This window comes from Amblyomma maculatum, chromosome 11 (assembly GCF_055883805.1).
Source record: "Amblyomma maculatum isolate TAMU_Amacu chromosome 11, ASM5588380v1, whole genome shotgun sequence".
NCBI lineage: Eukaryota > Metazoa > Arthropoda > Arachnida > Ixodida > Ixodidae > Amblyomma > Amblyomma maculatum.
In genome coordinates this window covers 140912458-140926968 of record NC_139354.1, presented here as the reverse complement: position 1 = coordinate 140926968, position 14511 = coordinate 140912458, and the positions used below count along the sequence as shown (strand labels likewise).

The following is a 14511-nucleotide window of genomic DNA, read 5'->3' as shown; positions in this document are numbered from 1 at the left end:
TCTCACCCCTTTCAACTCTCACTTCTTCATACGAAGCAGTACTGGTGCCTCAGCTAGGGCCAATTGGCATTCTCGTGAATTTTATTTTCCTCCTTTCGACATTGGCAACAACATGACAGATGCTCTCCATTGCAGCTGACGTCTTCATGTAGCGTCAGGAGTGAAAAATCGCAGAATGAGACACGGTCAACACTCGCTTAATACGTTTATTTTCTACCTCAATATTTAATTTTATTGCCATTTGGAAGCATCCCCACAAGCCTAATACGCCAACCACGCTGCAGAATAATTCAAAACGCTACCAGATAGCATCACCAGACTGCCTGCTCCAGCGTGGTGCCTTATTCATTTCTTTGATTACTATCAGCGCCGTTGAGGCGTTACAAAGAGGAATGCTAACTACTTATACAGAATAAAAAATCAGGATTATTTTTAATGGTAAGACGCCCGACTACTGTGCCGGAGTTCCCGGGTTCGAACCCGACCACGGCGGCTGCGTTTCGATGGAGGCGAAACGAAGTGGCGTCCGTGTACTGTGCGATGTCAGCGCACGTTAAAGATCCCCAGGTGGTCGAAATTATTCCGTAGCCCTCCACTACGGCCCCCCCTTTCTCTCTATCCGCTTTCCCTCCCACCTTCCTCCCTTCCATTACGGCGTGGTTCAGGTGTCCACAGAGCAAGTGTGACAGATACTGCGCCTTTCCCTTCCTATGAACCAACTAACCAAGGATTATTTTTAACATAGCTGATAAAGAAGCGTATATTTATATGCTTCGAGTTCAGAAATGGAGACGATGCAAGCGGGCAGGTGGTTCCAGTCTGAGCTGCTCTTGGGGAGGAAAGAGTAGAAATACTGGTTAGCCTTGCCATTAGGAACATTAACTTTGAAACGATGATCAATGCGGGATGATACGTAACTCAGAGCAGTCAAGACTTAGTTTCAAAGACACATTTGTGTAATATATTTTGTGGTATCTGGAAAGCCTAGAAACATGACGCCGTAGGTGAAAATATGGGAGATCTAGGATTATTTTCATGTGTGTGGCACTAGATGAACGAAAGTCGATATTGCCGCGAAACCTTCAAAACAGTATTTGTTGTTTTTTTTAACAGCCGCCGGCATACAGGCTTATCACTCTGATTCTGGACCGCGTATCAGTTCCGTAATCTTTGTTTGTTAATGCTCGATGTCGCGAGTCACACCTTTATCAGTTTTGTTGTAGCGCAAGATGCACCGAGATCTGTCTCGAAGGTTCCGGCCACTCGGGTGTCTTTCCACAGTGTTTCAGCCTGTGCTGGTAGCTGTTTGCGACGTTATCTGGATTGTTCTGTGCAGCCTTTAAATTGAGCGTTGACGAGTGTGACGAGCATTCTTTGTTCGACGATCGACGAGCACGTTTGTTTCTATCGCCGCCGCCGAGTTGCTTAGTTCTTTTGCGGGCGCAAGTCAGCCCAAATAAAGAGTTTCTTTAGTGCAATCATCGACCTTTCATTTGTGTCGTCGACCTCGTCACCACTACGTGACAATATTTACAATGAAACGAGCTGAGCGATTCTCGACAGATTCTAAGATATTAGTAAGAGATGATGTTAGAATCTCATAAAAAAGACGCGTATTTCCTCTTATTGCCAACGAACGTAAGTAGTTTTGAACCAACTGGAAGCAAGTGAAAAGTTGCAGCGAAGGAAGCTAAGCATACGATTAGTGTTGTTACATGTTCGAGATGCGTTTCCCATTGTAAGTAATTGACTGCTAATATATACGCCAAGATACTTATCTACTGAAACAAAGCCTAAAGAAGAGCCATTAAAAACGTATGGATGTGGGTTAGCCTTGTTAGAAAGCCGTGTTACTCTCATTACTTTACATTTCGACACGTTAAGCTTGATTAGCCACGTTTCGCACCATGCAGGAATGATAATAATGTCGAGCTGTAGAACAAAAGTATCAGATGGGTTAGAAATCTACCCATATATAAGAGAGTCATCAGCGAATAGCTGAATAGATGATGTTACAAGATCAGGAATATCATTGATATAGATAAAAAGAGGAGAAGTCCTAGTACAGATCCTTGAGGAACGCCCGACGTTACTGAAGAGAGATTGGTTTATGGTAAGTAGCTGTCATGTTAAGTTCGACACCAAAAAAAAAAAAAAAACATTCAATCCATTTTAACACGTCATTATCCATGTTAAGTTTACCACGTTTTAGGAGTATATTATCCAAACGACACGGCGATGGCAGGATATCTGAGCCAGCGGCCGCCTACAGCGTCTGCGCCTCTCTTGCAAGCAGGCCGTGGTGCGCTGGATGAACGGAATTTTGTTTCAACTGGAAACATATGAAAAAACATATCTCCAATATTTTCTCCTATGAAAATAAAACACTACCTTGATTTTGGAGGCACCTGTCCTACTGTATTATCAGGTTTTCTTGCTTCTGGTTGAATCAGGAGAACGGAAATTATATTTTTACTTGCTGAATAAATGAAATTTCGTCTAACACGAAAGATACAAAATCTGAAGCCAGGCATCCTTCTTGTCTTAATACGAGTGATGTTATACATGTGTTTTTTGTAACTACCCGCTAATCTGGGTAAATAAAGTGAATCTACTTTCAGCTAAGTAAACCGCCTAAGAATGATGAAAAATTAAAGCAGTCCCTGTTTACTCCTCCGGTGCACATATCAACACCTAAAGGTGCACATCCCAGAGTGCAGGACTGTCCAATATCTTAATTCCATCGTGCCCAGAACTGCCTCGGAATGGAATCACCTGCCCTCCACCATCGAAGTCATCAAGGCTTCCGAAAAATTCAAGGATTTCACACAAGCACACAAAAACACAAGGAGTTCTTGTGTGCTGGGCGATATTAGTGCAAGTAAACAATTAGCCTCAGGCAATTCAAGTTTCCTGTTTGAATTACTACGGCGTTTTTCATAGCCTGAGGGATTTCCGACGCTAATTCCGACAAACCAAACCAAACCAAAGTACTTCTGTTACAATACAATCATATTTCAAAAAAAAAATATCTTGTGTTAAAATGTTAACGTTTATTTCCCTTCTGTTCAGAGTTACTAGCAAAACAAAGTGCACCGAGCAAATCTTGTTACCATGCAAGATCTTCTGAAGCTTTTAGATGACATTTTCTTCGAGCATTGCTTTTTGTTTTTGCTATTTGCAGCTTTCTTCGTTTACCCGAAAATTCTGGAAAGTCGAGCAGATGACAGTACTTTACTGCTGCATATTAACGAAGGCTTCATACTCAATCTCAAAAAAAGTTCTATACTTGCAAAAGACTTGGCCTTCACGTCATTCAGGGACGACAGATTTGACACAGCAGTTGTAAGTACTGACTCGTTTTTCAAATCTGAAGATGATAGTAAGATGACGCTTACAAACTGAAAGGCAAAAATAGCCAAACTTTTAGCAGGATGGAAGCTTTTGACTGAGTTCAATCATTTCAGAACGTGAGGATATATTTCAGGCCTAGAACATGCTCATTATACACCTAATTACCAAGCTTGTGTTATAACTGCTCTGTTAGAAGATTATGTGCAGTGTTTAGGTCTCTGCCGCTGCTCAGAGTTGATGCCTGCATAAAAAATCCAGTGATAGGCTCCACACCGACACCATATAAATTAGTGTGTGGAGAAATGCAAACTGAACATAAAATTAACTCGCCTTACCGCCTCTGGCGCAACAGGATGACATAAAACGAACGCAGGACGAGCTAGCAGTCTATGAAGGCAGAGAAATTAGTAATCGTCCAGACATACCGCAGCCGACAGTACAAGCGTGACAAAGCAGGGCGTAATAAAAGAAACCAGTTCGGAAATCTTAACGAGTGTTACTGAATGACGCGGCAGCACGTGGTCTACCCTTGGCAGTCACAAAAAAAAATTTAACCTGGCTTCAGTGCTTCAATCAATGCCGCGGGTATTAGAATCTCCGGCCTCAACAGGGCAGGAATTTCTTCTCGTCAGGTGCAGCGTGTGGCGCTGCATATGCTGGCGACTTGTAGACTTCTGGCCAAAACCGTCCTATCACAGTATCCCTACAATACGCAGACTAGGGAACGCTAACAAGTATGGAAGGGCATTACCACGTCCGCTTATCAGCAAAGCCCTGATCTCGTCACGTCATAACACTCGCCGAAAGAGTCTCGTTGTGTTCATGGCTGGGGGCATCAAAGAAAGAACGATTGTTCAAGATGTATATCACATAGCGAGTGAAAAGAACAAAGTCATTTCTATTTCGTCGCGCGCCGAGATAGCATCCGGATGACCTGTTCGCACACCGTTCGGAGCTTGGGGATCGCTGCTGCGTTCACACCCTTGTTGTTAATAAGCAGCCCCATAAACCCGCATTGTCTCCACCTTGGGAATACGTGTATCAAGGACCGAGGTTTCCAGCGGTGCAGTATCCCCCTTCCCGCGCAGGACGAGGAGCTCCGAATTGTCCGGGGAACAGCGCAGTCCGCATCCTTCTGCATACCGCACCAAGAACGCTATGCAAGAAAAAGATACCCTTAGGCTAATAAAGGCCTTTATCATCTGCAGGATAGTGTACGTGGCCCCGTACCTTCGTATGAGGAAAACCGATCTAAACCACCTGGACGTTATTATTCGAATGCTTATAAGAAGGCGCTCGGGTTACCCATTGTAAAGATCGCCAGGCAGGGGCGACCGCGGCCACATTTATTTGAAGAGAAGCTGAAGAGGTGACGACAGCAGCGTCCGGCCGAGTCAAAGGTCGCTGCTTCCTTCTGTTCGGCACGTGCCGGACGCATGCCACGCGAGTCGCTACAGGGCTCGTCACCTAGACGATTGGTCGAAAAAAAAAGAAAAAGGAAAAGAAACTCGCAGTCTAAGCAAAAAGCACTGCTTTAAAAAAACTATCGAGGAGGTTATACACTTAAGTACGTTAAGTTCGTGTCCAAGGGGCAAGCAGGTTTCTTTAATGGCAGTTCAGGAGGTCACGGCTGAGCAAAACGTAGCGGTAGAGGAAGTGGGACTGTTGAGGCGCGTGCGGCAGCACCTTGAATCCTTCGCTTGTCCGCTTGGCATGCGACGGCGCTAAAGGCATACTTTGTGCTCACAGCGAACTGGCCAAATGAATGCCCCAAAGCACTGCGGCGAGCCAGATTTGGGGAAGGAACGTGACGAAGAGCTGTGTACTGTATCTAAGCTTGCAGCACGAGAGGGCGAAATTAACCGTGATGAAGATAGCGGCTGTGGGCTGCGATGTACGTACGCACGGATCACTTGCGGTATGCATAAGCTGACATGTTGTTGCTGCCTGATAGGGGCTTGGAAAAGCGGAAGGTGCACAACAAATGCAAAATGAGTGGCCATAGTCTCTGTGACACGAACCAGAGATGTTGCGTCACATAGCGCGTGGTGTTCGAGCAAGGTGGCTGCGGAGCCCACTGATGCGCAATCGCGATGGAGGGTGATTGCAGACGATGAGCAGGACGCTTGGTGAGAGAAATCGAGGCACGTGCTGAAGTTCGGTGCTGCTGCCTCACACGACTCGCATGCCAGCAATTGAATGACGGCAAAGCTTGCCACTTGTATAATGGGACTGTAAGTGACGGCACAGAAGGACGGAACAGCTGAGGCTGCGCTTACTGTGTCGTAGACAATAGATACGTGTGGGAGAGTAGCCGGGCCGGATGCGCTAGACAGGAGTGGCAGGGAGCTGGCCGTAGACTGCTGCAGCGTGCTGTGCCCCGAGGATGCAGCCGTAGACGAGAGTGGTGCTGGTGAGGTTGCGGATGCTGGCGGCGGCGAAAGCGGGTCTGCCGCGTCGGAGAGCGGCAGCGGGCAGTAGATTTCGCTTATGTACGCCAGGACGGCAGAACATAGCTCATCGTATGGCCGGCTACTCGAGGCAGGGCATGTAAGCCGGCACAGGATGTCAGGTGGTAAGATTTGGGAGAGGACTGCGTGCTTGAAATGCTGGATGGTGATGCAGTTCTGGTACAGCGCAGCCTCCAGTTGTGCGAACCACCCGCCGACACCTGCAGGCTGGAACATCGGAAGCGGTGGGTCAAAAGCCGGGCCTTGACAATATGCCATCCTAGAACGCCACCGGGGTAAAGGCACGGTTCTCCGGGTCACCAGAAAATCTAGAGATCGCCAGGGAGGGGCGACCGCGGCCACATTTATTTGAGGAGGAGCTGAAGAGGTGACGACGGCAGCATCCGGCCGAGGCGAAGGTCGCGAGCGTTCCTTAGCTCTCGTGCCGGCGCTGCTTCCTTCTCTTCGGCACGTGCCCGACGCATGCCACGCGAGTCGCTACACCATGAAAACATCTAGCAGCGTCTGCTACAACTGGGGATGCACAATATGGCTGATGAAAAGATTAGCGCCCATCTTACAAGCCAGGTAATGCCACTGGCTACAACCAAGACTGGTCGCAGGGTCTTAGAAATATTTGAACACTTGCTTTCCACGACAAGTGGCTGGGAGACAAGATATACATCAAGAATGGAAGAAAAAATTCCTTATGCTTCAGCTGTCCCAAATACATGCACCCGGAGCATCATCATGCTAGATGAGTGGCGAGAAGCAAGAAGATGAACGAATCTTATTCAAGAGAAGAAGGAGCCTTCTTCATTGACGCTGCGGGTTCTGTACGGGGATATCAACAATATCAGTGGTGCACCAAATGCAGGTCGTGGACGGGCTTTCAGTTCGTAAAGGGGATACGCAGGCTATGGAGGAAGTGGGGATAGCCCTAGTCGCAACGCACTCCGCATAGGCATATATAGTTACAGATTCCCAGGCAGCTTATAGAAACTATACGCGTGGCAGAATCACGCCGCTAGCCTACACAATTCTAAGTCAATGTAGCACTTCAGCTGCACAGAAGGAGATAATATGGGTACCTGGTCAACAGGGAGTTGAAAAAAAGGCATACTTTGTGCTCACAGCGAACTGGCCAAATGAATGCTGCAAAGCTAAAGAAAAAATGTGAAAGCGAGGTGCTCGAGCATAGGCGTAAGCGCCATGCTTGAAAATTAGTAAAGATCAGCTAGAATCGGCTGGTGCGCCTTCTTTCTTCTAGAGCATGTACCCCACATTGTATGCCTTGATCAGCTCGCCACACTATGAGATCCAGTCGAGCGGGCATTTTCATAGGAGGAGTGCAGAGATCGCAATCAGAGAAAGCAGAAAACATAAAGAGGGCATTGTGCTACCGGTCGCATGGTTGCATGCACCACAGGAAGAAGAATGGGGATGGGGAGTCACAGTAGCACATCCTTAGTACTAGCGTTCACCTTCATACACGCAGGTTGTACTGAATGTCACATCTGAAGTTTTTATCCAAATCACTAGGGTGAGGTTTTTAATTACTTTCAGGATTTTATCTTAATAACGATCAGAAATATATCGCTGTGGTCTTTTCAGGTCCTTTGTAAAGAAACTCTACATTTTGCAATGTTTAGGTTACTGCTCATTATAACTAAGTAATAAACGTGTTATATTTGTAATCAAGCAGCAATATTAAGCCTGAATTTGAAATCTGTCAACGTGGAAGGTGGGCTCCCTCGTTTACGTATTTTTTTTTTGTTGCACATCTGTATCAAATTAGTTCTAATAGTATGCTTTGAAAGCTATTTGGGTTGGCTTTAAGACACTGTCTACTTTTAAGAAGCGCCTGTTGCATTTTTATGCATCAAATACAGACCCTGTTTCTGTATTGTGTGACGTATAAAAATGAACATGATTTCGTCAAAGATACCATGTGAAGTGAAGTCATTTTATAAGTTTAAAATGCGTGGAGTCAAAGTAAAATATTTAAAATACATTTTTTTAAACGTATGATATTTTGAGGCACACTGCTGAGTATGCAGAAAATTAAAAACACGTTTAAATGCTGGCGGCCTTCGATTGCGCACTTTTCCCATAGAAAAATGTAAATGTGTTTCGAAACTCAATTATTCACATGTTCGATGATCATGCTATATAGCATTCATAAAGCGTTTTTTAATACTTAGCATCTGCAAAGGCAGCAGAGGTGTAAAGACCGCAGAGGTGTGTCGCTCCAAGTATACAAAACAGGAATGGGGAAAATGTAAGCAGTGACCTGGTATAACGTATTTGGTGCTTTCCCACTACCAAGAAACAGTGATGTTGTGTACATCGCCATCCGCAGAAAATTTAAGCACTTTATTATGGCGTTGCTCCAAATATGGACTTTTATGCGTTTTGATATGAGAGTCCACATACGTTGGTGGCACTTATGACCAAACTACTTGTCTGACAGAATAACTGAAGCAATGCAATACTTAAACTTCTTGTCTCAACGCCACCTAATGCTTTCTTCAAGAGGCAGATGCAGAAGCCACGCAATTATTTCTAGCTTTAATGTTTTTATCAAGTATACCGTCTTTGCCAAAAGTAATCAGGCTGCTTGTTCAGCTTCTCAGTCGGGTAGCAGAGAGCCCGTACCACTTCTGAAGATGAAATCTGTGCAATGTAAAGGCGATCGCCTGTTTTTACTTCTCAACAAGTTGTGACTAGGAAGCCATGTTCGCTTTAGAGTACAAGTGAGAAGCAAAACATATAGCCTTGTTACTTTTGGCAAAGAGTGAACCTTTTAGGTGATAATCATATACAAAGAAACATAATTATTATTAAAGGTCTTGATAACGACATCGATCATAACTTCTGAAGGGCATAATCTTCAGAAAATGTGTAACAAGTTTTGTACTGTACGGGCTGACCGAAGTTTTAGGACGATGTATGCATTTTTGTCTTTAAATCGGCAGTTTCGGCGCTATAAAAATGATGGTTGCCTATTTGCTAATTGATGGCTTTCTAGGCCTCACCAGCAGGTTGCGTCAAGCAACAATTCATAAAGCCTGTGTACTTAATTCTGAATATTATAGGTGCAGTTTACGTACACACTGTTTAGAATAACCAGAATCAACTTATTGGCATGCAGAGTAAGCTAGACAAAATGAAAGTTTAATTTAGATTGTTGGAACTACCCCTACATAGTCACAGTGGGCGCTTGTCACATATGATCCAAAATTAGTTATTTATTTTCCCCTCAGCTTTCCCCAGGCGGGACATTATACGAGGGGTGAATACGTCAGCCACAACAGACATTAGGGAACATTACATCAGCCATAACGGCACTTTGTCAATAATCATGAATGTACACCGTGCGGTAGAATATAATTTCAGCGAACACTTTTTTGCTTAGGACCAGACAATGAAGTTAATTTTACCTTGACCAAAGTTGCGTTCCTTCTGGGGTTTTGGGATATAATCATTGTGAGATGTTTAGTCATCGAAGTGGCAGAAATATTTTACATACCTTCGAATGGGCCCAATGAAGGGGGCATCTGCCGACCCTCTTACGGTGCAGAAGATCTAGACAAGCTTTGAAAATTCCAAAACAAAGATGTTGATTTATACGTTCGTATGCGTGAGCATAGCCTCCCTTTAGTATAAAGGAGGCAATGATGTGAGAAATGCTCCTCCAAGTGCTTCAGTTAGCGAACCTTTTTGTAGAATTAAATGCGGAGATTTAAAGAACGAAAGATGGTTTAAATTTTTTTTTTTTCAAAAATAACCACTCTGGTAAACACAGGTAGTTTGAGAAATCTAGGAGCCTTCTTTGCAATCCTCTACGCGGAAAAACCGACAAAATTACAGATACAATCTAAGTTACTCGTATCAGCATTCGTTTTCCAAACGGGACCCGCGTACATCTAAAACTTTCCCGCTCAATGGTGTCTTTAAGGCTAATAGTAAACCATTCCGGTACACCTTGCATACATTTAAAGTTTAAATAAGCGCGCACTTTTCCTTAGAGAAAAGCTGTCATTTTCTTCTATTCTTCTTGACTCTCGCGCTGTGATGCCGAGTAATAAATAAGGTATTCTGAAAATTATTGTTTCTTCTAAGAAAAGAAATAAAATTCAATGGACTCTGTCTAAGTTGATCGCTCGGACAGGAAGAATTGCTCAACTATAATTTGGCAACAGATGTTATGGTTCTATGCAGTGATGGTTTTCCTCTCTCGCCTACTATTGTACTTGACCTCAGCTTCCAGCCCACGTTAATTCTAGGAAAACCAATTCAAAGACACCATACACGAAAAAAATTGATTGTAGGAGAGTTCCTAAAAATATTTTTGTTGTTATCTTTTCTAGCTAAATGGGGAAGAACTAGAAATGAACTTGTATGAGGATTCTCGTCACCAGGCGTCCGTTAATATTAATATACTGGAGGGCACCTTGGAAGTTGTAAGTACCGTTGAGCATAACATATTCAAAGAAAAGGAAACATATGTAGACCCTTGAGATAATCGGAGGAGAGAAGTCGAAAGGCACTCTACTTAACACTTGATATTATATATATGACTATATGGTGTGCTATTACCTCGTACAATACTAAGCTTGCATTCGACATGCAAGTCAGCCTCTTCTCATTCTCATTAGCCTGGATTAGGAATAAAATTTTTCGTCACACTGGAAGGTAACCGAGAGAATTAAATCTGATACATGATTGTACCCTTCAATATGAAATTATCGACCTATATCTTATAATGTGACAACCTTTACGGAAAAAATAGAACAATTGGCGCATAATAAAAAATAATTGGCACCCGAGTTTTTTAGTTGGTCTTTCCGAAATCTTGTTCTGTTCCCAAGGTACAAAAGTGCAAAATATTTCCATTTCGCCTCATACTACTAAAATTCTTTTGAATGTAAAGAAATATCATATTACTCTTTTCACGGCTTCGCTACCCACCATTATAAATGGCTGAAAATGTTTTTTCTAATTGGTTCCCTATTCATTTTTAATGATCAAAGTTAAAGCACCTTCGACCGAATATTGGCTGCTGCGGATAAGTGGTCTCGGCAAGGCATTCTAGCAAGGTAGCTGGAAAATCTAAGTAATGGGGATTAATCTACTATTGAAACAAATCAACAATTACTTCATTTCGTTGTATAAGGCAAAAGCTCGCATGTGAAGGTAAAGCCTTCTAGCAGAAACTATACAAAGGTTACTCTTCCGCACTGAGTGCACGAGTCTGTTCACGTGATTGTTTGAAATAAGATTCTTCAGCGCACTTGGATATGACGTCACTTTGGACATACGTCAATCGACTAAAGGATCGCTGGCTTTACCCGCGGCCTCAGTGGTATTTCGATGTTTTCAAATGCTAACGTCTCATATTAACATTTGCTTTCCTGCAGCGTGGCATGCTGAACCATGAGTTAAGGATTTTCCCAGTTGACACTTCCCAGCGCTCCGACAGCGGCAACACCCTGCACGAAATTGTGAAACTCCAATCGAGGCAAGATAGAAAAGACGACATCCTATTCGATGCGCGTAAGCAAAGTTCTTTGCTTTCAAAGACTCTGTGTCTGCACATAGCAAGCGGTCCTGGTCCAGTGAGGTGGTTATATGTGATGGCTAGTTCGTGGTGGTATTTTGGTTATGTGTTGTATATTGTGTTTTGTGGTGAGTGAGGTGTCGTGTGGTCATGTGTGGTTGTTATATATAAAATATTTTCCACCAACATTTCTGATATTCGTAACTTACAAGCACAAAACGCGACAGCAACGAAAACCTTGGCACAACGCAAGCGCTGTGCGTGATACCCTTTTTTTGAGTTGTGCTACATCTTTTGTTCATGTTCCTGTCTTTCGCACTGAAAAAATATGAATCAGCACTGACTGGTCCAGCTTCCTAAACTGTTCAGATACGTACGATACGCACGAGAGACTCCTGCTCACTCGACGCAATGAAAACTTTCAACCTCCCTTTCTTTCTCCGATTATATCGCGGCAACGCAGGTTAAAGCATTTCGTTCGGAGATTGTTTCCTCGAACGGCTTTCATAATAAAGCAGCCTCAAAGACAACAATCAAACATGTGCTCATAAAAAAAAAACAACAAAAAAAAAAACGTTCTGCTGCTAGTGGCTGCATCAAGATTCCGAACCTTTGTGATTATCTTTAAATTCATCCACTCGAGGAGCAGAAATTCCATTCGTGTTTGTGAGTTGAGCTTATATCATCCTCTTTATTCTGTGTTACATTTTCTAAATCTTGCCCAGCTAAATTATTGTTTATTATAAATTTCTCAATATTCTCGTTTATAAAAATCGTTTATAATATGCGGCAAGCATTTTTATTATTTTCCAAGCATTATTTAGCAATCATTTTGTACCGAGCAGCCCTTTGAATTGTGCTCCGTAAGATGTGAAATTAGCGAAGCATCGAGCTCCCACTGTTCTTTATTTCAGCGGCTTTCCTGTCAAGCGCTCAATATGAAAACCATCGCGTGTCACACTGTTTCATACTACGCATAGAAAGAATGGTCTTAGGCAATTGCAATATGGATTAATACTTGATGTGATTTTCAAATACCCAGAGCTCGCCATGCTGGTGCAATCGTTAGTGTACGCGACTTCTGTGTCAAAGCATCCGCGATCGAATCCTGGCTGCTTTTCGAAGGAGGCGAAAAGCTAGGCGCCCATGTTCAGTGCGGTGTCTGCATGGTGAAGAACCCCAGGTGGTCGCAAATTTCGGAGCCTCCACTACGGCGTCTCATATCTTGAATCGTTTTGGTTCAATAAACGAAATAAACCTAACCATCAGATGCGAAGAATTAAACTCGGAGCATTGCAAGCTTTTAGTGTGTAAAAGATAGTGTCATTTAAGATGCTTCTTTCGTGCATATCTCTCAGTGCAGCTTTTTAAGATGCGTGTGCCTACAAAATCACGGTAGCAGCGTCCCTATATTTCTCGCAATGCAGCATTCATGTTCTGAGTGCAGAAATTGATTTCTGCGCAAAACAGCTATATATACAATTTAGTCAAACTGTTTTTTTTTTCGTAATGCTGCTAAATAACAAGCGATTGCAAAATTATAATTCATGCTACGTGAAGCAGACACCTTTACTGATTCTTTTAGGGAACTCTTCCCATTTGCTCCAAATCTCAGGGATAAAATGATTTAAACTTTTTCAAGTTCTAATTAGGATGGGGCACTTAATGATGACGTGGAAGCCAGATTATCTTCTGGAGTGAATTTCGTCAATAAAATCTAATAACTGCCGCTAAATGTCAAACACAACTTAAAGTGACACTAAATGTATTATATAGCTTTACTTATACCACACATTGAAATAAATGGGCATAAACTAAAATGTAACTTTAAGAGCAGTATTCATGTAAATTGTTCAAAAGTACTTCCCGTTAGCTTTAAGCAGGTTTGTCGTCAGCAGAATCTGGATCCGTGCAGCAAGTGAAAGCTCGTCAGTAGCGCTCCACTCCCCTTGACGACGCTGAAATGGCAGATGTGGGCATTAAGCATGTACTGCGTGGCCATAAACGGAGCCTTGCAACAAAGCACAAATATTTAGCCTTTCTGTTTCATGAAACTCTTACGAATAGACTGTTTACTCTTAATCTTTATTTCCATCTCGCTTTGTGCCAAATTATTTGGAACGAGAAGTACCCCTCCCTCCTCGCATCGATCCAATTAAAAGAAAATGTGATCAGAAAACCTTATTCTCGCTAGGAGAAGGCATACATAAGCAGCATGCTGTATTAGTCGTTTATACAAAGCTAAATAATATTTTTGAGCTCTGCCAATTATCTTTATACTTCTAATGGGCAATTGAAAAATAGGTTTATTTGTAGTGGGTCAGTACATATTAAAATAACATTCATGATCACATGAGCAAAACAAAAAACGTTTCGCTCTCACAGTGACTGGCGTAAAGTCCTTTGTGCATTGGTGATTATATTTAATTGAAATCTGTTTGTTTTACTGAATGCGACACCTTTTTTCAGCCATCAGGCTGGTAGAAATAAAGTAGGCTTCCCTTTTATCCTCAGCGGTTTTGGGAGTTAGAATATATATCTCCGATATATTTAGGAGGAGTGTTTATTTACACCAGCTTTGTGGCACTATTTACGACCGACTTATCTAATTTATTTCAATGAGCTCTGTTCACTTTATCTCCTTCAGATATAGGAGGGGAAATGGATGGACGGAAACGCCAGAAAATCGATATCTGGTTTCTGTATAGTGCGCCGTTCGAATAGTTAACAATGATTGAAAGCTTGACTGTAATGAGAAAAATACTAACGTCTTGAATTTATGTTTTATATTTTAGTGTATTCACTGAATGAAGAAGGAAGTTTATCTGACCGCGACACTGCTGCTTCTTCTGGTAAGACTTAAGTCACGAAGACATGATTTTGGCTATGGAAATAAATCCTTTGTCGCCTGGAGGCGAAATATCTACAGCGTACACACATAATGCGTTATTTGTAAATGCACAAGTCATATTTGTAAATATGACTGCTTTTTCCATAAAAAAAAAGAATTATCTTGAGGCACATACAATAACATTCGCCACCAAATGCACAATTCAGTATAACCAAAATGATAACTTTATTTAACTCCTTGATTTTTCTCGAATTCTATTTTAATTTCGATTTGACATAAGCCGCAGAGAGTCT

General features: G+C 42.6%; 1 protein-coding gene across 3 annotated transcripts in view; it reads left to right on the top strand.

The window, feature by feature from the left end:
- LOC146175085 (venom metalloproteinase Antarease-like) overlaps positions 1-14511 on the top strand; it is a 125467-nt gene that overhangs the window by 18063 nt on the left and 92893 nt on the right. For all 3 annotated transcript variants that reach the window (XM_084584517.1, XM_084584518.1, XM_084584516.1), the window contains exons 2-5: positions 3185-3345; positions 10178-10270; positions 11228-11363; positions 14163-14219. In XM_084584517.1, the coding sequence (XP_084440643.1) occupies positions 3185-3345; positions 10178-10270; positions 11228-11363; positions 14163-14219 (447 nt within the window). The remainder of the gene's footprint in view (positions 1-3184; positions 3346-10177; positions 10271-11227; positions 11364-14162; positions 14220-14511) is intronic.